We start from the raw sequence: 25,042 nt of genomic DNA on the forward strand, positions 1-25,042 counted from the left end.
AAATCACCCCCCCCCCCCCCTCTTGTGTGGTATTGACGTTTAGAACATCATTTAGTATCAGAGCAGGTTATCCTTGAAGAGGCTAACCCCTTAGGAAAAGATCAACATGAGTGCACCACCTGGGAACTGGGAAGGGCAATCCACTGCCGGGCCTCCACTTTTCAAGGGTCAGTACTATTCTTGGTGGAAGAACAGAATGAGAGATCACATTATAGGGGAAGATTATGAACTTTGGGACATAGTCACTGACGGTCCCCTAGCAACCACTAAGAAGAATGCTGAAGGAATTGATGTGCCAAAAACAAGGGCTGATTGTACTGCTGAGGACCTGAGGAAATGGGAGAAAAATGCTAAGGCCAAGAAGTGGCTTGTATGTGGACTAGGACCAGACGAGTACAGCAGGATCCAAAGTTGTACAACTGCTAAGGAAATATGGGACACTCTACAAGTGGCTCATGAAGGAACACCTCAAGTGAAAAGATCAAGAAGAACACTTCTGTATTCTCAATATGAGAATTTTACTATGAAGGAAGGAGAAACTATCCAGGAGATGTATACTAGATTCACCACTTTAACAAATGAACTTGAATCTCTTGGAAGGATTATCCTGGAGGAAGACAAGGTTGAGAAGATTCTGACAAGAGTTCTGCCAGTCACATGGGAAAGCAAAATCACTGCCATTCAGGAATCCAAGAACATTGCTACTCTTAGACTGGATGAACTAATTGGAAATTTAACTGCCTATGAAATGAGGAGACAAACCATGAAGATGGATACCCCCAAAAAGGAGAGAAGCTTAGCTCTCAGAATTGCTGAAGGTGCAGATTTGGAAGATGATGAAGTGGCTATGATCACTAGGGATTTCAAGAAGTACCTGATGAGAGGAAAGGGTTCTTCAAGAGGTACAAACTTCAACAAATCAAGAGCTCCGGAGAAACAGACCAATGAGGGATGCTACAAGTGTGGTAAGACTGACCACATGATCAAAAACTGCCCTCAATGGGAAATTGAGTGGAAGAAAGAAAGAGCTGAACGAAGGAACAGGAAGAAGGAACAGGTTCAACCAAAGAGAAACAAAGGTTCAACCAAGGCTATGGTTGCTGCTTGGGGAGAAACTTCAGATGAAGACTCAGAAGATGAAGCTGAGGAGGAGCAAGCACTGATGGCCATTGGAGAATCAGATGATGAACAAGGGGTAAGTATTCTTCATCTCAAAGACAAGATTAANTGTCCCAAAGGTAGAAGTTTTCAATCTAGTAGGATATGCTGATGCTGACTATGCAGGTTTCCTAGTAGATAGAAAAAACACCTCAGGTATGGCACACTTCCTTGGCTCATGTCTTGTATCATGGGATACCAAGAAGCAAAATTCAGTAGCCCTATCTACTGCTGAAGCTGAGTATGTGGCTGCAGCTTCTTGTTGTGCTCAACTACTGTGGATTAAACAACAATTAGTAGATTTTGGTATAGAAGTGGGATGCGTACCAATATTTTGTGATAACACTAGTGCTATAAGTATGACAAAGAACCCTGTTCATCATAAAAGGACCAAGCACATAGATGTTAGACACCACTTCTTGAGAGATAATTATGAGAAAGGATTAATCTCAATAGAATTCTGTGCTACTGACAAACAAATAGCTGACATCTTCACCAAAGCACTAAATAGGGAAAACTTTGAAAGGAACAGGTTGGAATTAGGGATGATTAAGATCACCTAAAAGGAACCAGTTCAGAATGAATTGAAAAAAAAATAAAATAAAAATTTTGGTTAGAAGTTCTGACTTTATGTAAATATCTAGATTAATTCTTACTCAGTCTCATACTCTAATTAGTATACTCCTGTGACGTGTGTTGATATTCATTGATCTCTTACAAAGTTTTTTTTATTCTGATATATGAGGCATAATCAAGAGAAGTTCTACGTGCAGAACCTGGTTCATCAGTATATGCTCATAAGAAAGGGTCAGGTATGTTTCTATACTTTGCACAATTAGAAAAATAAATATTCCAATTATGAGCAGAAGTCCTATCCTAACCAAACTCCTAAAAATCTAACCGTTGTGCATTGAACCAGTTTCATTCTCTTCGAATTCTAAATAAAACGAGATTATCTCCTTAAAACTAGCGTCGATCAATTACCTCTTAAAGACCTGAGTCCTAATGAGATTAGACCCCTGATTGACCACTGCAAAAGACTGCCATTACTGCACCTAATCATACTCTACTTTAAATACACTCCACATATTCCTACTTCACTCCATAACCGTCATTAAGTGTTAAACCCCTGATCATCCTCCATCTCTCCAAAATTCTCCAAAATTCCCAAAAATCCTCCAGAAATTCTCCGCCATGACTAACTCTCAAGAAATTCCTTTAACTCCACCACCAGTATCTCCTAATACATCTTCATCTGTACCTCTTAGCGACAACCCTAAACCAAGATTCCGCAGGCAGAAAATGTTGGCTAGAAAGACTGTTGCTACTGGTGTTTTGAGAACAGCTCTCAACGAAAAATTGAAAGCGAGTCAAAGAGGGGGAAGATCTAAAAAAGAATCATCTGACTCAAGTTCTGAGTCTGAAAATTTTGTCTCTACAAGCGATGGAGAAGAACGTGGGTCTTCTGAATCAGACAAAAATCAAGAAACCCCTAAAGAGGTAAATACATGCTATATTTTTTCTGATGTAGTGGAGAAAGTAGATGATAGGTTTGTGTTGGTGGGGTCTGTGAGAGATGTAAGTGAGGGAGAATTGAAGAGGAAGGGAAAGAAAAAGAAAGGTGAAATTCTTGCAATTTGTGGAGGAGTTGAGGAAAGTGGCACCAAGTGCCTCTAAGCCAACAAAGAAGAGCAAGGTGTCATCTCCTAAGTCTACTGTCTCTTCAGTACCAAAGGTGAAAGCTACTAGAAGCAGGGTAAAGCAAAGTGAAGCTGAGTTACAGAAAGCCTTAGAGGCAAGCAAGAAAAAGAACAAGGAAAAGGGAAAAGCTAAAGTTCTGGAAAGTTCTGTGGCTGCAGAAGAAGAGGAGGAAGAGATGGAATTGGTCCATCAGGAGAGAGGTACAACCGAGGAGGTTCCTACTCCTAAACCTAAGAAATCCAAGCCTTCTACCAAGAAGTCTTCAGAATCTATCTCTGCTGAACCCTCCCTAGCAAAAAGAACCAGGTCTGCAGTTAAAGGAAAACAAGTAAAAGTTCCTGAAGAAGAAGAAGCTTGGAGTGGAGGAGAAGAAGAAGAGGAATCTGAGAAAGAGCAGGACAGGTTTGTCCTTTTTGGAAAAAGAAAAATATTGAAAGGAAGAATTCTGAAAGACCTGGAGGAGCCAGGCATGAAGAGATTGGTTGATGCCCTGAATGCACAAGGGTGGAAGGACATGGTTCTTCAACTGGATGGCAGGCTGGCAAGAAAAGAGCTGATAGAGTTTATGGCAAATGCCACAGTAATGAATGGGGTTGTTACAAGCTTGGTGAGGGGAGTAAAGGTGCAGTTTGATGCACCTAAATTGGGCAGAATTCTAGACATACCCTGTGAGGGCTATGATGACTATACTCGGCAATGATGGCCTTGTCTAGATTCTCTCCCTTCTGCTCTCCAAATCGCCAGAAATTTCTGTGATACCAAGTCTGCTGAAGAAGTGCCTGAGGCTAAGTTTGTGCAAAAGAGTGAGATGAAGCCTGAGCACAAGGTGCTATTTGAATTTGTGAACAAGTGTCTGCTGCCCAGACAGGAGAGCAAGGTGTCTTCTCCTAAGTCTACTGTCCCTTCAGCACCAAAGGTGAGAGCTACTAGAAGCAGGGTAAGGCAAAGTGATGCTGAACTGCAGAAAGCCCTAGAGGCAAGCAAGAAAAAGAAGAAGGAAAAGGGAAAAGCTAAAGTTGTGGAAAGTTCTGTGGCTGCAGAAGAAGAAGAGGAGGAGGAGATGGAACTGGTCCATCAGGAAAGAGGTACAACTGAGAAGGTTCCCACTCCTACACCAAAGAAATCCAAGACTTCCACCAAGAAGTCTTCAGAATCTGTATCTGTTTAACCATCCCTGGCAAAAAGAACCAGGTCTGCAGTTAAAGGAAAACAAGTAAAAGTTCCTGAAGAAGAAGAAGCTTGGAGTGGAGGAGAAGAAGAAGAGGAATCTGAGAAAGAGCAGGACAGGTTTGTCCTTTTTGGAAAAAGAAAGATATTGAAAGGAAGAATTCTGAAAGACCTGGAGGAGCCAGGCATGAAGAGATTGGTTGATGCCCTGAATGCACAAGGGTGGAAGGACATGGTTCTTCAACTGGATGGCAGGCTGGCAAGAAAAGAGCTGATAGAGTTTATGGCAAATGCCACAGTAATGAATGGGGTTGTTACAAGCTTGGTGAGGGGAGTAAAGGTGCAGTTTGATGCACCTAAATTGGGCAGAATTCTAGACATACCCTGTGAGGGCTATGATGACTATACTCGGCAATGATGGCCTTGTCTAGATTCTCTCCCTTCTGCTCTCCAAATCGCCAGAAATTTCTGTGATACCAAGTTTGCTGAAGAAGTGCCTGAGGCTAAGTTTGTGCAAAAGAGTGAGATGAAGCCTGAGCACAAGGTGCTATTTGAATTTGTGAACAAGTGTCTGCTGCCCAGACAGAAGAGGAGGCATACTGCTAACTACATGGACTTGGTCCTTCTGGAGTGTCTTGTGAGAGGAAAGCAGATTAATTGGCATGCTTTCATTGTCAAGTTGTTGGATAGAGTCATCAATGGCTCTAAGGCCCATGCCACACCTTATGGGTTTATACTGACAATTGTCTTGGCCAAGTTAGATGTGCCATTGAAAAAGTGGGAGATGGCCTCCAGCAAAGAGCACTTTGGAATCAAAACTCTGCAGGCTTGTGATTATCTGCTAAGTGTAACCCCAGTTGAACCTGGTTCATCCGTGAAGACTCCTGTGAACAGCAAAGTTAGGGCATTGGTTCTAGAGTGTGGAACAAAAGATGCAGGAATTGCTAGGCTTCAAGCTCGCATTGCTGAACTAGAAAGTGAAAGAAATGGTCTCAAAGATGAGCTAGCAAAGGAAAAAGAAAAGAGTGAAGGGATGCTCCAAACAATGCTCAATCTCCTTCAATCCCAACCCTCTAGTTCCTCCAAGCCCTAGAACCAGTTTAGAAACCCCTTCAGTGACCCAGATTCGGGACTTTTCTCTGTTTTTTTTGCTCATGGTTGGATGTTTGTTTTTCTTTTTCTGGTCTGTTTTGTAGAAACATCTCCTAATCAATGACAATGTGCTTTGTTTTCTCTTGTTCTATGAAACTTCTGATCTTAATAGTTAAATTTCTGTGAAGTTGATTATTGATTAACTAAATCATGTTTTCACTTGCAGTTGCCCCAGTGGCCATGAGTATTAATTAACATCTAGGATTCATATAATATGCAACTTTTCGATGATGCCAAAAGGGGGAAGAGATATTGTGCTTTACTTTGTGTTCTGAAAAATGTGATGTTTATAACCTGATTAAACTTGGTCCGTAATGATAAGTTAAATTAAAGTATGAAAATTAAGCTGAGTTCCACAGGGTCTCTGATCAATAAAAGCACAGAGTTTGTCATCATCAAAAAAGGGGGAATTTGTTGGCCCAAGTTCAGATGAAGTTTTAAAGATTGACAAAATGAACTCAGTCATGAACCATGTCCATCATGTGAGACATACACAGTGTTGATATATTTATTCATGTGACACACGTGTCAAGATAAGTCTCAAGGGTCAGCAACAATCAGTAATAATATCTTCGGAGTTGATCGAAAAGGTTGCATAGGATAAGGAGTTGATGTCTCCTTATGTAAAGAGAACTACATCCGAATCAAGGATAAGGATTGGAGTTTGAGTTGTTCTAGGACTCGAATTTGATGAAGGATCAGCAATTCGAGTTTTAATCAAACTTTGATTACTAACTCTATAAATAATAAAGATTGTTCTCTTTTATAGGTAATTGCACATACGCAGAAGTTAAACTAAATTGAGAGCAAAAGAGCTAGGCGAATTTTCCAAGCAATTTATGTGTGATTCAAGTGTGCAAATCTGAAGCTACATGAACCAAGAGTGAAGAACCAGTTCAATTGTAGTAGGTGTTTCCTATTGTACCTTCCAGCTTTATCTAGAAGCAATTGTAATAGGTATATTGAGTATTCAAGTTAGAGTTAACTTGAAGGTGTCGCAACAGTTGAGGCTGTGTGCCACACTGGGATTAGAGTTTAATCCTTAGGTTTACAAGAGTTTGTAAATGCTGTTTTTTGGCTCAGTGATTTTAGTGGAAGTTTGGGAAAATCCTACTGAGTAGTAGGTCGTGGTTTTTTCACCTTTTGAGCCAAGTGTTTTCCACGTAAAAATCTCTGTGTTCTTTATTTTATGCACTCTTAATTCTGCAAACAGTTATAGTAAGTATATCTAGAAGAACCAGGTTCTTCTAGTGCGAGAATTAGGTACCACACAAATCACCCCCCCTCTTGTGTGGTATTGACGTTTAGAACATCATACTGGAATTACAAGGGGAACTTGAGCAGGTCCGAAACTTGGCAAACCTCTCCCTCACCCTGAACGTCCCCGACGTCAACCAATAAAATGTTAAAAAACCAGCACCTCCCCAAAATACACCAAACAAACACCCACAAAATCCTCTTGCACCTCACCAATATGCCACACCACCTCAAAATCCCAATCCTCCACCAGTACCGACTCCTCCACAACATCATCATCAGCCAACTCAGTATCCACAAACCACTACCTATCACACTCCTCAAAAAGCATCACAACCTATCCCCGATCCTCAAAACTCAGCCAACGACCACCACTATACCCAAATTACTGGAGTCCATCAAAGCAACCCCATATATGTAAAAACCTTACCCCACACTCCTCAACAAACCTTATACATACCCGAGTCCACCGAGAAGGACCAGCTCATCAAGAATATGGCAGAGGAACTTAAGAAGCTCACAAGTCGAGTCCAAGGTGTCGAAGGGGGTAAAGGCATTGAGGGATTGAACTTTGAGGATCTGTGCATTCAGCCGGACGTAGAACTTCCAGAGGGTTACAAACCTCCCAAGTTCGAGATGTCTGACGGAACAGGTGACCCAAAGGTGCATCTAAGGATATACTATGACAAGCTCATAGGGGTTGGTAAAGACGAAAGAATCCGCATGAAGTTATTTATGAGAAGCCTCGCTGGAGACGCCCTGTCTTGGTATATCAGCCAAAATCGAAAGAAGTGGGCTAACTGCGTAAGCATGGCATTGGATTTCATGGATCGGTTCAGGTTTAATACAGAGAATGCACCAGATGTCTTCTATATCCAGAATCTCAAGAAAAAGCCAATAGAGACTTTCCGCGAGTATGCTACTCGGTGGAGATCGGAAGCCGTGAAAGTATGGCCGGCATTAGAGGAAGAGCAAATGAACAAATTCTTTGTTCGGGCCTAGGATCCACTATATTACGAAAGGTTAATGGCTATCGAGAATCACAAATTCTCCGACATCATCAAATTGGGGGAAAGGATTGAAGAAGGAATTAAGAGCGGAATGGTAACTAATTTTGAGGCATTACAGGCTACGAACAAATTTTTGGGGTATATCCAAAAAGAAAGAAGTGGGAGCCGTGATGGTAGCCCAAGGACCAAAATCTTCTCTCACATACCAAACCCCACCACCCACATATCAGCCTTCACCTCCCATTACTAACAACCCGCCACCACCTACCATACTTATAACACACAACCTGCATATTACCACTCACCACCACCAGCCCGCCAAAACTACCAGAAATCCAAACCAAATTTTGACAGTAGACCACCCAGATTATACACTCCTATTGCTGAACCCATTGATCAACTCTATGAAAGACTGAAGGCTGCCGGTTATGTCACCCCCATTTCCGCCGTTGCAATGGAAAACTCCTCCCAGTGGGTTAATCCAAACAAGACATGTGCCTATCACTCGGGCATGAAGGGATACACCATCGACGAATGTCGCACTCTAAAGGATAAGATCTAAACATTGATTGACACCAAGGTTATACAAGCAAAAGAGGCTGCACCTAATGTCCGCAACAATCCTCTCCCGGATCACAGGGGCGAGGGGGTAAATGTGATAGAAACTGATAAAGAATGGAATCCGAAAGGATCAATTGGACTCATTCGTGAAGGGGATGAAACCACAATATCTCCAATCACTCTCACACCCATTATAGTACATATTCAGTCACCAATTAAGGTTAAAATAGCCACGCCAAATCCATTTGAGGTTAAAACAACAACGCCCTCAGCCGCACTAGCTCCATTTGAGGTGGAAGTGACCACACCCTTCACTGTGACGGTAGCACCCACACCATCCTTTAATTCCAATGCTATACCACAGGACTATGCTGCAGAGGCTAGAAGAAAGGAAAAAGGGAAAATGGAAGAAACAGGTGTCGCACAAGGCATGACCGGGGACCGGCAGGGTTTACACACCTGAGCATTTGGGAGGAACAAGTAAAGAAGTTGTTCCCAAGCAGCCTAGCATTGAAACAGGCCCAGATGATCTTTGGAGGAAAGTGCAAGCAAGAGAATATTCTGTGGTTGATCATTTGAACAAAACCCCCGCTCAGATATCCATTCTATCACTACTACAGAATTCTGAGACGCATAGGAATGCATTAATAAAAGTGTTGAACGAAGTTTACGTGCCCAACAACATCACTAGCGAAGAAATGGCCAATATGGTAGGACAAGTCTTGGAAAGCCACAAGATCACCTTTCACGAAGACGAATTGCCACCAGAAGGACTGGGTCACAACAGGGCACTACACATCATAGTGCAGTTTGAGGATAAGTTCATTGTCAGGGTCCTGATAGATGGGGGGTTCAAGTCTCAACATCTGTCCATTAACCACTTTGAAAAGGTTAGGTAAGGATTTCCATGAGATACGAGCAGGGAGTATGAATGTGAAAGCATCTGATGGGTCTCAAAGGGCCACAATTGGAGAAATCAACCTTTGTTTGCAGATGGGGCCGACTTGGTTTGATGTTGAGTTTCAGGTATTGGACATATCTGCTACGTACAATCTGTTATTGGGACGACCTTGGATACATGTGGCTGGAGCCGTAGCTTCTACGCTACACCAGGTCGTGAAGTTCGAATAGAATCATCAGGAGGTGATCATTCATGGAGACGGAAGTAATCCTATTTACACCAATCAAATTGTTCCGGTTGTCGAGAATAGAAGGAAGCTGGGTGGAGAAACGTACCATCGCATCGAGCATGTCAATGCAATAGAGAAAGACAGGTGGTGGAGTAATAAGATCGAAAGCATACTTTTATGGACAAGGTATGAACCCGGTAAAGGTCTCGGAAAGAATCTCTAGGGTATCACTAAGCTGATACAACCAAAACGTCACAGTACCACCTTTGGACTTGGATATCAATACACCTGGCAGGAGTACGATGATTGGTCGCCGCCATCGCGTGGTCCCTATTACCCTCTTAAACAGCCAATACCGCATCTGCATCAGACATTCCAGCAGAGTGACATGATATGGGGATTTGAAGAAGATGAGGCTTTAGCTGGCCTAAGGAATCTGTTTCTGTAAGATTAATACATGGACTGCAATGCAATAGTTGAGGAGGAGGAGGAGGAAGAAGACCTCACCATTCAGACCATGGAGAAAGGAGTCGTTCTCAAGAATAGGACTGCTACACCATCCCGGGCCCGTTGAGTTCCTGGGTAGCCTGGCAATTAGCATGATCTATTTTCAAGCAATTTTAAGCATTTAAGACATTTTTAGCATTTTGTTTTAAGATGTATTTTGTTTTGAAATAATTGCTCGAGTCATCGAGCATGTACTTGTTTTGATGTTTTCAAGATTTGATTAATGCATTCCTATTTTAGTATTTATTATTATCTTTTACAGTTTCTCCCTACAGTATTATTATTACTTATCCTGATGAACCAACGACTGTGACATGTAATGAGACAACGCAACATAAGGATAGTGACTCGGAAGAGATAGATGAAGAGGATGTGATACCTGAGGAAATTGTCAGAGAAGTTGAGAATTTTGAGAATAAGCCTAAGTCCAACCTGGACGAAACTGAGATAGTCAACTTGGGAGATTCTGAAACAGCCAAAGAAACCCGCATAAGTATCCACTTGTCACCATCAAAAAAATAAGAATACACCCGTTTCCTGAAGGAGTATGAGGACATTTTCGCATGGTCTTATGATGATATGGCTGGTTTGAGCACGTCTATAGTGGCTCATAAACTACCTACCAATCCGATGTGTTCGCCTGTGAAATAGAAACTCAGAAAGTTCAAACCTGATATGAGTCTGAAAATCAAAAAGGAAGTCACCAAGCAGATCAAAGCTAAGTTTCTCAGAGTGGTTGAATACCCTACTTGGTTGGCCAACATCGTGCCAGTTCCGAAGAAGGATGGGAAGGTCAGAGTATGTGTCGACTATCGAGATTTAAACAAACCAAGTCCCAAAGATGATTTCCCGTTACCCAATATACACATACTGATTGACAATTGTGCCAAGCATGAACTCCTATCCTTTGTGGATTGCTTCGCGGGATACCATCAGATCTGGATGGATGAGGAAGATGCCGAGAAAACAGCCTTTATCACTCCATGGGGATGTATTGTTATAAAATGATGTCGTTTGGCCTGAAGAATGCTGGAGCCACTTATATGAGAGCCATGACGACCATTTTCCATGACATGATTCACAAAGAAATAGAGGTGTACGTGGATGATGTCATCATCAAATCCAGAAGTATCGCAGATCATATAGCAGATTTAAGGAAATTCTTTAATTGACTTTGAAGGTACAATCTGAAACCGAATCCTACAAAGTGTGCCTTCAGAGTCCCTGTTGGAAAATTGCTAGGTTTCATTGTCAGTCGTCGAGGGATTGCATTGGACCCTTCAAAGGTCAAAGCCAACAAGATTTGCCACCTCCGAAGAGCAAGAAAGATGTGATGAGCTTCTTGGGGCGTCTCAATTACATCAGCCGATTCATAGCACAATTGACTGTGATCTGTGAGCCAATTTTCAAAATGTTGAAGAAAGACGCTGCAACAAAATGGACTGAAGAATGTCAGAAGGCCTTTGACAGAATCAAGGAATACCTATCCACACCACCAGTCTTGGTCCCGCCGGAACCTAGTAGACCTTTGCTACTCTATTTGTTCGTACTAGATGGAGCTTTCGGTTGTGTTTTGGGAAAACATGACGAGACGAGAAGAAAAGAACGGGCCATATATTACTTGAGTAAGAAGTTCACACCCTACGAAGCACGGTATTCTCTGCTGGAACGCACTTGCTGTGCTCTAACGTGGATATCTCAGAAATTGAGGCACTACTTCTGTGCCTATACTACATATCTCATATTAAGGATGGATCCCCTGAAATACATCTTTCAGAAACCAATGCCTACAGGGAACTAGCAAAATAGCAGCTATTGCTGAGTGAGTTTGATATCGTCTATGTGACTCAGAAGGCGGTCAAGGGGCAGGCTTTAGCAGATCACCTCGCAGAAAATCCTGTGGGAAGGGAGTACGAACCATTGAAAATGTATTTTCCCGATAAAGAAGTGTCGTTTGTAGGAGAAGATATTACCGGAGCCTACGACGGTTGGAGAATGTTCTTTGATGGAGCTGCAAATTTCAAAGGAGTGGGTATTGGAGAAGTTCTGGTGTCAAAGACAGGTTAACATAATCTAGTATCCGCAAAGCTTAGGTTTCCGTGCACCAACAATATAGCAGAATATGAGGCTTGCATCATGGGGCTCAATTTGGCCATCGAAATGAATATACAAGAGTTGCTAGTAATTGGTGATTCAGATCTTCTGGTACATCAGGTTCAAGGAGAATGGGCTACAAAGAATACTAAGATACTACCATGTCTATATCATGTGCAAGAGTTGATGAAGAGGTTCACGAAGATAGAATTCAAACATGTTCCGAGAATCCAGAATGAGTTCGCAGATGCACTACTTTGTCCTCCGTGATACAGCATCCGGACAAGAATTTCATCGATCCTATTCCAGTAAGGATCCATAATCAGCCAGCTTATTGCGCTCATGTTGAAGAAGAAACGGATGGGAACCCATGGTACCATGATATCAAGGAATACTTGGCAAAAGGACCCGGAGCATGCAAATCATATTCAGAAACGCACGCTCCGGAGATTGTCCAATCATTTCTTCCAAAGTGGAGGAACTCTATATAGAAGGACTCCAGACCTAGGGTTATTATGGTGTGTTGACGCCAAAGAAGCTTCCAAACTGCTCGAGGAAATACACGCTGGAACCTGCGTACCACACAAAAATGGTTTCGTTCTAGCCAAGAAGATACTAAGAGCAGGATACTTTTGGATGGCTATGGAAACAGACTGCGTCAGGTATGTCCAAAGGTGTCACCAGTGTCAGGTACATGCAGATATGATACGAGTATCACCAAATGAACTTAATGCAACAAGTGCACCTTAGCCTTTCGCCACTTGGGGAATGGATGTCATCGGTCCGATCAAGCCTGCCGCTTCAAACGGGCACAGGTTCATTTAAGTGGCCATAGACTACTTGACAAAATGGGTTGAGGCTGCATCTTACAAGGCTGTAACCAAGAAAGTCGTCGCAGATTTTATCAGAGATCGTATTGTTTATCGATTCGGGGTACCAGAATCCATCATTACAGACAATGCCGCCAACCTCAATAGCGATCTAGTGAAAGCTATGTGTGAAACCTTCAAGATCAAGCATAAGAATACAGCATACAGACCTCAAATGAATGGAGCCGTGGAAGCCGCCAACAAAAACATTAAGAAAATTCTGAGAAAAATGGTAGACGACCACAAGAAATGGCACGAGAAATTACCATTTGCCTTATTAGAATATTGTACCACAGTTCGCACATCAACCCGAGCAACTCCCCACATGCTGCTTTACGGTACTGAAGCTGTCATTCCCGCCGAGGTCGAAATTCCTTCTTTAAGAATTATACAAGAAGCAGAACTCAGTGATACAGAATGGATAAGGAGTCGCTATGAACAATTGGCTCTTATCGATGGAAAAAGAATGAATGTAGTATGTCATGGTCAACTTTATCGGAACAGAATGTCCAGAGCTTTCAACAAAAGGGTCAAACCAAGAGAGTTCACACCGGGGCAGCTGGTGTTGAAACGAATCTTCCCACATCAGGACGAGGCCAAAGGAAAGCTTTCTACCAATTGACAAGGGCCCTACATGGTTCACAGGGTACTAACAGGAGGAGCACTCATACTTGCAGAAATGGACGGAGAAGTATGGCCAAAGCCTATCAATTCAGACGCAGTCAAGAAATATTATATTTAAATTATTTACATTTCTTCATTTGATGTAACTGAACTACGCTTGACCTGATTCCCGTTTAAGAGGGGATACGTAAGAAGCCCTGTGGGTTCAGTCACATCTCAATAAAATTTTCATTTTCCCCACAACCAAAAACTAGGGCAGAATTTTGAGGAGGACCCTCAAAATTCCGGAGCAAGTCCAGCCGAAGTCATCATATGCAAGACAGGTAGAGAATCGATTAAGTAACTGGGGCAGAATTTTGAGAAGGATTCTCAAAATTCCGGAGCAAATCCAACAAACTTCGTCACATGCAGAACGGCCGAAGAATCGCTTACTAAACTGGGGCAGAATTTTGAGGAGGACCCTCAAAATTCTAATGCAAAGAAGTCGTAATGTCTCTAAAGTGTCATAGTCACTGGTTCATTTAGTTTACTCGATATCGTAAACTACGATGTTTTAAAATAACTATGTTTATCAAATACATGCATACCTTTCGAAAACTTTATTTCTATGGCAGCCAGATGTTACCCAGGGTAACTCGAACAGGATCTCCAGAGCAAAGAAAAGCAAAACAAGCAGGCAAAGGCATGAACCAACCTTCCCCGTAAAACTCATGATTTTTCTTTGGATGCAGGCACAATGAACATAATAGGAGCATTCGCAAGTATACACGTACCAAATCACTATCTTCATAATGGCAAGGCTGCCAAACGCAAATATGTCTCCAGATAAGAAAATACTCTGCCACTACTTATTATCTGTTCACTTCATGAGGCTAAGCCCCGCCTCCTCAATTGCATAAAGCTAAGCACTGCCTAGACTAAGCATTGTCTCCTCTTCTTACATGAAGCTAAGCCCTGCCTCCTATTCTTAGCCCAGTCCTCATACCAATTTTGATACCCGACCCAGGACCCCTTAAATCAGGATCATTAATCTCTAAGGTCAACGATCCACGTTACATCTGCTTCTTTAAACCCAACCAAACCCCTAACCCTAGTCATTTTACACCCCCGCGCCTCAGAACACTCTCGTCTCTCCTCTCTCATGAACCCTAACCGCCGTTCCTATCAAACCCTCCCAAATCCAATCCCAAATCGGAATCCACCATGGATTCCCTTACCTTATTTTACCTTCCCTCATTACTGGTTCGTCTATGGTATTACCTAGTTTGCTCGCCTAAATACGGCTAGCAAATCTCTTAGAAATCGAACCAAATCTGGTTCAGCTCTTTGGCCCTTTCCATCTGTGTTCGTTCTCGTTCTTTTATGGTATGAATCGCTATGAATCTCTGTGTATCTTTGAGATTTTCTACTTTCCCTAATTTAGGGTTTCAGATCCTTTTAAAATCAGACCAAATCTGACTCGATTTTTTTATTTTGAATAGATTTCTATCTATGTTCATCTCAATCTATACAGCATGTGATTTTTATTTTTTACTTCCATCAATTTGTGTACTATGCCTAAAATTAGGGTTCTGGAATTTCCTCTCCTCCTTATTGATTTTGATTCTTTTCCTTTCCTGTGTTTGACTACTCTTTTCTTTAGGTTTTCCTTTTTTTTGGTTTATTCTTTGCCTTAAAAATGATTTTGGTACTATTCGGTGTTTTCTCTATTGATTTACTAAACCCGTTTGATTTGTGCCCTAAAATCGATCCTAATTGATTCCTGAATAATTTTTTTCCTTATTTGTGTTTGAACGACTTGTTTGCCCTGTTTACTTGCTCGATTTCTACACTATATAAACCCCTCCCCATTTCCCTTTTAGGACAAACTTTGAAATCATTATAACCTCACTAGATCAAAACTTTACTCTGTTATTTCTCATTCTACACCGTGGTCTTGGCCGGCTGAAAGCCAAGGCCATTAAGTTCTAAGCTTTGCTTCTCATTGTCGATTCAGAACACTGTGGTTTTTGTTCTTTTCTTGCATTTCTCGTTTAGCTGGTGAGTTACTTAACTCTCGCAATTTTATCCTTATGTGTTCTCATTTCTGAATCTCTGGCTTAACATGTTCTTGGTTAACTTTTAAGCATCACTTTGCTAACTCTTGCATTTACTCGCTCTCAATGCTACTAGTTCTAAGACTATCTGTGCCTAGTTGGGTAATTTGAACTTCTTTAGGGCATATTCAGTTAATGTATTAACTCTTGAATGCTTATGAACATGTTTATTCACCTACCCCATAAATCCCTGTAGTAGTCTGTGTTGAGACTTTCAGTGTTAGTCATTATGGCCCTCAACATGCTTATTCGATCCCATCTCCCTTTAGTATTTATTTGTGATCTCAGCATGTTTTGCATTGTTACTTTAAGGTGTTAGGCTAAACTTTGGGCACAAGCTGAATCATATTCTGTTAATTAGACCTCTATAACAATGCTTGAATGTTTATCTACTATTTATGTGCCTTTCATGCTGTCCAGAATCTTTGTAACATATTCTAGCATATGTGTTTGTGATCCTGCCCCATTGCTTGCCCTCCCCTTTCTGTGATTACGTGGTTTAGCACAATGTTGCCTGCATACTTAGCATAATTGCCAATCATGTTTCAACCTGTCTAGTGATAATAACTCCAATCAATCCTGCAAACATATTCTTATCAGCATGTGACTATTTTTGTGCTAAGTGTTTAATCTGTTTACATTAAGCTGGCTTTTAAATTATGTGATTTGGTCAACTGTTTGCCTAATATGTTCAACTTGGTCATGTTGTTCAAACCCCTCAAGTCATGTCCCTCAAATTTGGTCTTTTCTCTTTCACTTATTACTTAAGTTTCTTCGAATCCTATTCTTAGCCGGTTGAAAGCCAAGGCTATTCAGGTTCTGTCCTTTGACCTCTCTAGTGTGAGCACTGCTCGGGGTCCATTTGAGGCCCTTGTGAACTCTGACACACTAGGACTTGGTCTCTAATCCCTCCTCTGAATGATCTCTGTTAACTTCCCTAGTGTGAGCACTGCCCAGGGTTCTTGAAGCCTTTGGGAACTCTGACACACTGGGGTTTTGGTTCCATATGCTCGACTTTTTTTTTAAGACCACTGGGGAATCCCTCAATTCCTGGCTGCCTTATGTCCATAAACAAATGATTTTTGTGCTGTTGTGAACTATGAGAATGAAGGTCTGGCCTGGCCAAGTGCACTTTTGGGGCTTGTTGTAGGCTCCCTATAGTTATACTTATTCTGTAATTTACTACATTCAATTCTGGGTCTGTAATAATTATTGTAATAACATTTTGGGGTGTTAGTAAATGTGGGAAAGGGATTTTTGTATACTTGCAACAAATTGGGTAGAATCCTGCCTATAGGTCCAACAATGTGCTATTGCATGCTCAGTTATCGTGTGTTAGAAATCCTGCCAATAGGTTCAACAATGTGCTATTGCATGCTCAGTTATCGTGTATTAGAAATCATGCCCATAGGTACCCTATTATGTTCAGCCATTATACATTAGCAATCCTGCCTATATGTTCAATACTTGGTTTAGTTGTGTTCTACTTGTTAGAAACCATGCCTATAGGGAATTGTATATTCAATATGCGTGCAGTATTCTGTTTACACGCTACCTTATTCACAAATTATAGAAATCATGCCCATATGATCTAAAATTGGATCAAATTGTAGAAAGCATGCCTATAGATTCGAATCAGTTGAATTATCATTTCTGCCCGTTTGTTCACGAATTACTCTCACTAGAAAACATGCCTATAGGATTCAAACAAATAATCTAGATATGTTTCTGTGACATGCCACTGTCTACTGTCGCATAAAACACCTAGATACCATGCTAATAGGCTTAATTGTATTATGCTAAAATCAGTAGGCAAAACCTATGTAGGTTCTACTTATCGCATTAAGAAACTATTTTGTACATGACTATTTGTTCATTCATTCAATATCACATAGATATCCTGCCTATAGGATTCTGAAATTAATAAAATCTATCAATGATAAACAATTTGGCATGCATTTGATGTCTAAATGCGGAGGCTAACTTGAGCCTATACTTGTTTCTATTTGAAAGTTCTTGTCTGTCGCTTATTATTTTCCTTTTTTGAGCAACCTATGTTAAGGTCTAGAACCACCCTAAAATAGAGGTCCAAATGCCTCCTAGACCATAGGCATGGGACAGGTAGTGCACGCATAGGATACGACTTAGAATTGATTAGTGCGCTTTAGGTAAACAACTTAAAGATAGTAATTGGGTAGCAAGAGATAATAGTCTGTGCCCGGTGAATAGTATGAGTAACACCCCATCTCGAGTGAGTTACGAAGTATTATTTATGTTGCACGGGGCGATCCTTTAGGCTAAAAAACTTAGGACCCCCCTTCCCCTTTGTCTTTCAATTGTTCATTCACGTTTAGTAATTCCTTGTTTCTTAGCTTTGATCACATATACTAATTCATATAATTGAGTTCGGTCGGGACTACAGTTGTGGACCTCAAAGAGTGCCTAACACCTTCTCTTCAAGGTAATTTTGAGCCCTTACCCGATCTTTGGTAATGCAAACTGGTCAAACAGAGTTATTTGCAAATATGTGCCCTAACGCACCTTAATCCGTTAGGTGGCGACTCTCTCTTTTAAAACCCTTCCTTAAAAGAGTTGTCAAAACCCGATTTCGCGAGAAAAAGGGGGCGCGACAGTAAGTGTCGTGGTTAACCTTGACTTGAGGGATTAGGACTTGTTTGCCTACTTGCTATTTGTTTAAATGTTGGGAACAACGTATATGTGAGGTGACGAGTACTTATGTGTTGTTATTGGGCTAAAGCATGCGGGTAGGACTTGGTTCTTGAAATTTATTTCCTTCTTTGATCATGATATCCATGCTTAGACTAGTAATTGTTAAATTGATCGTTCTTTCCGCGTTTATGGGCTGTCTGTCATAATTGAGTAAATTTTCTGAAGTTGAGGTTGGTATTGTGGAACCATTGTTGACGTAAGGCTTGTTCTTGACTATCCTATCTCCCTTTTGTTATATGTTCATTATTATATGGTAAGGGAGAGTGCTAATGCACGAAGGGTGATGCCGTGCCATATTATAAGAGTTAATGCACGAATGGTGATGTCATGCCATATTTTGAGAGTTAATGCACGAAGAGTGATGCAGTGTCGTATCTATTGATTTATGATGAGAGTGAGAGTAAAATCATGAATGGTGATGTCGTGCCGTTATTATTGTTTCAATAGTGAGGTTGAGAGTAAAAGCACAAAGGATAATGCCGTGCAGTTTTATTCTTTGTGTTCCGTTCATCTTGTTGGTTAAAGATTTACTGACTGTCTCTTATTATCGTTCCTATTGTTATTACTGTATCTTGCACTCCTGATCGCATGTCCCCTCCCGAGAGTACTTGTTAATTCTTTATTTGATGTTATGTTGCTCGTATATTTCTGTCCATACAGGTTTATTACGTGGGTGTCATGTCATAGCCTTGTCACTACCTCGTCGAGGTTAGGCTCGACACTTATAGAGTACATGGGGTCGGTTGTACTCATACTACACTCTACACTTCTTGTGCAGATTTTGGTACGGGTCCCAGCTGTCCATGAGGCATTTCAACCCGGAACTGCTTTTGGAGACTCGAGGTAGATCTACTGGCGTCCGCAGACCTGAAGTCCCCTTCCGCTTCCCCTATTTTACTGTTCTTTTCATTCAAGACAGTTGTTTTTATTTCAAACCCTGTTTGTAGAGATTCTAGAAGCTCGTGAATTGTGACACTAGATCCGGGTTGCACTAGACATTATTGGCTTTTATGTTATTCTGTACTCAGTTTTAGTTTTATTTCGGCTTAATTGATTTTGGTTTATTGGAATTGGTTAAAATTGGCTTAAAGATTCTCTAACGTTGGCTTGCCTAGCAAGTGAAATGTTAGGCGTCATCACGGTCCCGAAGGTGAGAATTCCGGGTCGTGACAGATTTCTTCTCCGTATTTGTAAATCGTTATTTATTATTGTTGTTATTTCAGTAAATGTTAGACTTACCTATTCTCTAAGACTAGGTGCCATCACGACCTCCTAAGGAGGAAGATTTGGGTCGTGACACATAAACATGGCTACTATGTGTACCTCATGGTGCTCTGAACTTAGTCCTCGCGGATGAGGCGTCTCACTACAATGTCATGTGGGTGTTGACAAGTTTGCTAGCAAGATCATAATCCCGACCAAGGGAACCCAATCAAGGGTGACTATCAAAGCACCTAAATCAATGGTACAACTGTAGTCCTATACCAGCACGTGTAACTTCGGGTATTTGGCCTCTTTATAAATACCTTCTCATTGATTAAGAATACTTCCAAAATATTTCATTAAGTACTTTATTTCCTTAGTACCTTTGGCCCATAAACCATAATCTTTAAAGTTAGGCCCACTATGTCATATTCTTTTTATTTCATAATCACCTGCATTGTCATTTAAAGACTATTAAGTCTATATTCATATTCAAAGCTTTAACACTATGTTCAATTTATTTAAACTTAAAAAATTCAACCATAGTTATTTTTATTTGAAAATTATATCATCATGCTCATTTGAAGTTTAGAAAACACTTACAATCACATCAAACACTCACACCCACACGTGCACGCGCAAGCACGTATACGCAAGCGCGCGCACGTGTATATATATATATATATATATATATATATATATATATATATATATATATATATATATATATATATATATATATATATATATATATATCTTTTATTTTAAAATATATGCATAATGCATGATTACTTGTCCCACACAATTATCCAATAATATTTTATAAAACACAATTAGACATGTAGATCGTGCATGGAAGATATGGGTGTTTTAGAAAAATAATTTTATGTAAGAGTTCAACTCAACATACCTTGGATGTTCTTCTAGCTAACCATAACTCCTCGTGTTTCAAACGACTCAATGAGAGTCCATCTACATAATATAAATCATTCAAGTCATGGTTTAGATCACTTGGGCATTTTATCAAACACTTAATGTGAGTAATAGCACCAGCCTTAAAAAATGGTGATTCCGGGCTATCAATCATCTCTCATATCAACCAACCAATTAATAATATTCGTGGGTTATTTTCAGCCTTCATTAGTATTCATTCAACCAACCAACAATCTTAACTCATTCACTACTACCAATCATAATTCTTCATGTCCCTAAACCAACTCATCAATGGCATACTAGGACTTTCAATCTATAATTTTTACCTTATCACTTTTACTACTCAATAATAATATTTATATATTTATTTATGTCCAATAGATAAGTTAGAAGTGATAGAAAGTACTTTTGAAGACAAACCCCATAAAACCTTTTACTTGAGATTTTGGAGGATCTGGAAGAATCTAACAAATTTGCATGATTGAATCTCGTTAATACTAGTATTAATCAACTTTAATTAACACAATTTATGGATAAAAACTCACCTTGTATGATTCAAATGAAGCCTTGGCCTAATTCCCCTCTTGCTCTCAAACACTTGGCCAAAAATCTCGTCCAAAAGGATATTTATAGACTGTACCGATTGGGTAGCGTGCCTTTTCACACAAAAGCACAAAATAAAGGTCTCGTCATACATTTTATAGTTGATTTCTACGGAAAAGATTTATTTAAATATAATTTATTTGATTTTGAAATGGAAGAATTACATCCTATGTCAGTCGGCTCAATCTCACAACCATAAAGAGCCCAAGCTTTTAGAGTTTACCCGACATAGCTTATTTTGCAAATAATGTACAAAATGAATTTCATCGATCAATCTAGCGTGAAGAAGATAACTAGACAACATCCTTTATCTATCTTATTTATTTTTTCAACTTTCAAAGTAAAGATGTTGATGACGAAGTCAATCAAGAAACTGCTGGCAAAGTTAAAGATGTCTTCGAAAAATAAATCTCCGGCGGCGGATAACCTCCTTTACCAATTTTTTCCCTTTAATTTTCAAGGTAAAGAGGTCGACGACAAACTCAGCAAGGTCATCGAAAAATAAATCTCTAGTGGTGAATAGCCATTTTTACCCACTTTATGTTGTTTTTGTTCTGCCGAAAAAGAATCCATTTAAAATTGAACCATTTTTGTGTTTTAGTAAATAATTTGCTTTGGTGTTGTATTCAGGCAATTTTCAAGTTATTCAGATGATGTTCAAATTATTTATCTTACTTCTTTTATAAAAAAAAAAAAAAATCCATCTCCATCTTCTCTCTTTAATTTTCAGATCTAACTTCCTTTGTTAAACTCTATTTTGATATTTTGGTGCTGAAATAAAGGTGTAATAGTGAACACAAGATATTTTCTGGTATAAATATTGTATAATCACTGTTGGTACACACTTATATATTATTGTATAATTGTGTATAAAATGTATATTTATATATAAATGTGTATATATGTTCAACACATTACATAATTACTTATTTCACAATGTATAAGGTTATATATACATTGTTATTATATAAGAGGCATCTATAGAAGTTTGACACTTCTCTTCTTCTTCTTCTTTCTCTTATTTTTCTGATATACATTATTATACATTTCATATACAAATTTATACATAATTATACATCATTATACATGTACTGCACAAGTATGTGTATAATGAAATTAATTTTTTTTCATGTTTTCTTCCTTTTTTCTAAAACAATTCATGTATAAATTTACTTTCCTTATTGATTTCTCTGCCACGAACTTACAGCAATTGTTTTTCAATTTTACCATATAAGTTGAATCAACAAAATTAAAAAAAATATAAGCTACTCGGTACTTTATCTTGTTTTGCCATTTTTGAGGAAGAATCCTTTGGGAAAGGTTACAAACTTGTCTATGCTCACTATTTGTGATGATTTTTTACAATTATGTGTAGTCTGTTTTAACTAAAACTCTTTATTGTAATTATATAATTGCTATTTTCGCAAGTAGCTCGTGCAATTTCATATTTTGATTTTAGGATGATATAATAGGAGAGATCACTAAAGATAAATTGGGGGAGAAAGATCAAAATCAGATGACGGAAGAATCAGAAAATCCCAAGACTTCATCTAAATAACAATTATCCTAATGAAACTCCTCTGCTAAATAAAAAAGCAAGAAAGTACTCTTTTTTCAAACTTTAGCCTATAATTTTTGGGCTACAGATTTGTAAAGTTATGACTGAGCTATTATATTGCAACATATGCCTATGAGTTGTACTTATGTGTAATTCTCCCTTTAAAAATCTAGGAGTTTCTACCGGGAAAAATTCAAAAATAGCCAGATTTACAAGTGGTAATTGAAAATAGCCACAGTTTTAAAAGTAATTGAAATTTAGTCACTTTTCATGTAAAGATAAATCTGAATGAAAACACTGTTCAAAATCCGAAAAATATTCCAGATAATATATTGGAGTTCGAATTTTTTACATGTAAACTTCTAGCACAATATACTGGAGTTCCAGCATAATATGCTGGAAGTTCATACACAGATGCTCCAATCTCCATTATATTATGTTGGAACTTTTCGTGTGCATATGCTGGAAGTTCATACACATGTCTCCAATCTCCGGTATATTATGCTGGAAGTTCATACACATGTGAACCAAGATATTATACTGAAACTTTACGTGTTACAGCAAAATAATAGCTATTTTTCATTGACTTTGCAAATGCAGGCTATTTTCTAATTACCAGTCCGAAAACTGGCTAGCCTGTGTTATTTGCCCGTTTTTACCTCATTCAAATAAGAACACATTTAGGGTGTGTTTGGTATGAAGGAAAATGTTTTCCTAGAAAATATTTTCAAGAAAATGAGTGGTTTTATCACTTGTTTTCCCTTGTTTGGTTGGTGAGTGAAATTCTTTTTCCGGAAAATTTTTTCTAGTGTTTCGTTAGAGAGTAGAAAATATTTTTTAAGAAAATAATTTTTTATGCTACTCTCCTCAGTCCCCTTCCCCAAGTCCCTATATTTCCTGTGCTCTAAACCAACTAAACATGGGAATATTAGAATTCTTTCGTACCAAACACACCCTTAATAACAAAAAAGGATAAGGTGAGTAGGTGATTATTGTCGAGCTCGAGGTTGTCTTGTCGGCACCTCCTTAGATCCTACTACAATTAATATCACTAACTAATGCTCCCCGGGTCCAAAATAAGTGATTTTTTGGATGTATTCACACAAATTAAGAAATCCAACTTTTAGCATTAATTAGTAATGAAATTGACTATATTAACCTTTACTATCTCACATAAATACTCCTAACACATATTCCAACACCATTTACTTCAAGAACAATGTAGGAAAAAAATAATTAATTCATTCTTGAAATCTGAAAAAATCACTTATTTTGGATCACAAGAAAAAGACCAAAAAATCACTTATTTTGGACCGGAGTGAGTACAGTACATGATTTACTAGTTTCATAATCCAACAAATTACAAATCACAGTAATTAAAAGCGATCTAAATTGGCGCCTCTTTTACCCATCCCCCTTTCTCTCCTCTAATAAATAGCTCCGATCCAACATTTGAAATTACAAAGACCCAAAAGGGAATTAACCAACCAAAAAAAAATCTGAACTTTGCTCGAATATCTCCATGTCTATGCGTAGACGAACTTTGCTCAAAGTCATTGTCCTCGGCGACAGTGGGTACGATTCAAACCGTGGTTTTTTATTTTTACCAATTTATAATTTCTGATCCTAGGGCTAAGTTGTGTAATTTCCTTTTTTGTTAGTATATCCTATTCATTTCTCTTTTGGTTTGTTATTCAGGGTTGGTAAAACATCATTGATGAATCGGTATCCTTCTGTACCACTTTCCACAATTATTGGACATCACGTTATTTGTTTCTTTTTTAAATTTCACTTGTCTTATTCAAATTTCACCTCCTTGTAGTATTTCTTTTTTTAATTTTATGAAATCGCAAAATACTTCCTGTGTCCAAAAAAAGGATGATATATAAAGTATTTGTTATAAATACAATTATATTTATGGTGAATGTCTATATTTAGAGAGATTCTGGGGTTTATTACTTGGTGGCTAAGTCACCCTCTCCCTATAAATAGAGGGTTCTATTCTATTGTAATTCATCCTAAAAATCAATAAGAATTCTCTCTCCCAACTTTTCTTTGCAATATTATTCTTCTTCTTTTATTATTTCATAACACGTTATCAGCACGAGACTCTAACCAATTAAGTAGAAGCTTTGGGATTGATGATAATGATTGTCAATTGTTCTATGAATTTCCTTCATGATTAAATTCTGGATTTAAGGTAAGTATTTTACCGTATTTTTCTCTTTTATTCTATAATTTGATTTTAAATGCAAGCAAAGACAATAAATTTTGATTACAACTCTAATGGAGTTTGTAAGAAATTATAACCACCCGAAGTGGTAAAATTTCTATGTCTTGCCATGATCAAAGTCATGTATGATCGTGAGAACAAGAAGTGAATACTCGTCCCATTGAATTTGCTTCATTCTCATTCCCTTAAGAGAATGTGATAGCAATATGTGATAAGTCTGAAAGAAGACAAAATTATTACTATGAATGTATCAATGGATGTGGACGTGGCAATAGACGAAATTATAATCATCATCATTATGGTAATGAGAACAATAAGGATTCTCTAAATAATTCTTCACTTTGTGAAAGTTATTATTTGTCATCGATTTTGACATGAGATTTTATAAAGCAACTNTATAGATGATTATGGTCCATTCATGATGTGAATTTGACAACATCTAGGTTTACAAATCAT

General features: G+C 38.9%; 1 protein-coding gene and 1 long non-coding RNA gene across 2 annotated transcripts in view; one reads left to right on the plus strand and one right to left on the minus strand.

Annotated features, from left to right (window-relative positions):
* The window catches only part of LOC109216370, a 58,621-nt gene extending 37,777 nt beyond the window's left edge, over positions 1 to 20,844 (minus strand). Inside the window, exons 1-2 of the long non-coding RNA XR_002066476.1 lie at positions 20,738 to 20,844; positions 20,170 to 20,231 (exon numbers count right to left, since the gene is read on the minus strand). This is a non-coding gene — a long non-coding RNA (uncharacterized LOC109216370). The remainder of the gene's footprint in view (positions 1 to 20,169; positions 20,232 to 20,737) is intronic.
* Positions 20,845 to 23,712: 2,868 nt separating this feature from the next.
* The window catches only part of LOC109216371 (ras-related protein Rab7-like), a 9,191-nt gene continuing 7,861 nt past the window's right edge, over positions 23,713 to 25,042 (plus strand). Inside the window, exons 1-2 of the mRNA XM_019380520.1 lie at positions 23,713 to 23,928; positions 24,052 to 24,078. Of these exons, the coding sequence (XP_019236065.1) occupies positions 23,876 to 23,928; positions 24,052 to 24,078 (80 nt within the window). The 5' untranslated portion in view covers positions 23,713 to 23,875. The remainder of the gene's footprint in view (positions 23,929 to 24,051; positions 24,079 to 25,042) is intronic.

This window comes from Nicotiana attenuata, unplaced genomic scaffold, assembly GCF_001879085.1.
Source record: "Nicotiana attenuata strain UT unplaced genomic scaffold, NIATTr2, whole genome shotgun sequence".
Taxonomy (NCBI): Eukaryota; Viridiplantae; Streptophyta; class Magnoliopsida; order Solanales; family Solanaceae; genus Nicotiana; species Nicotiana attenuata.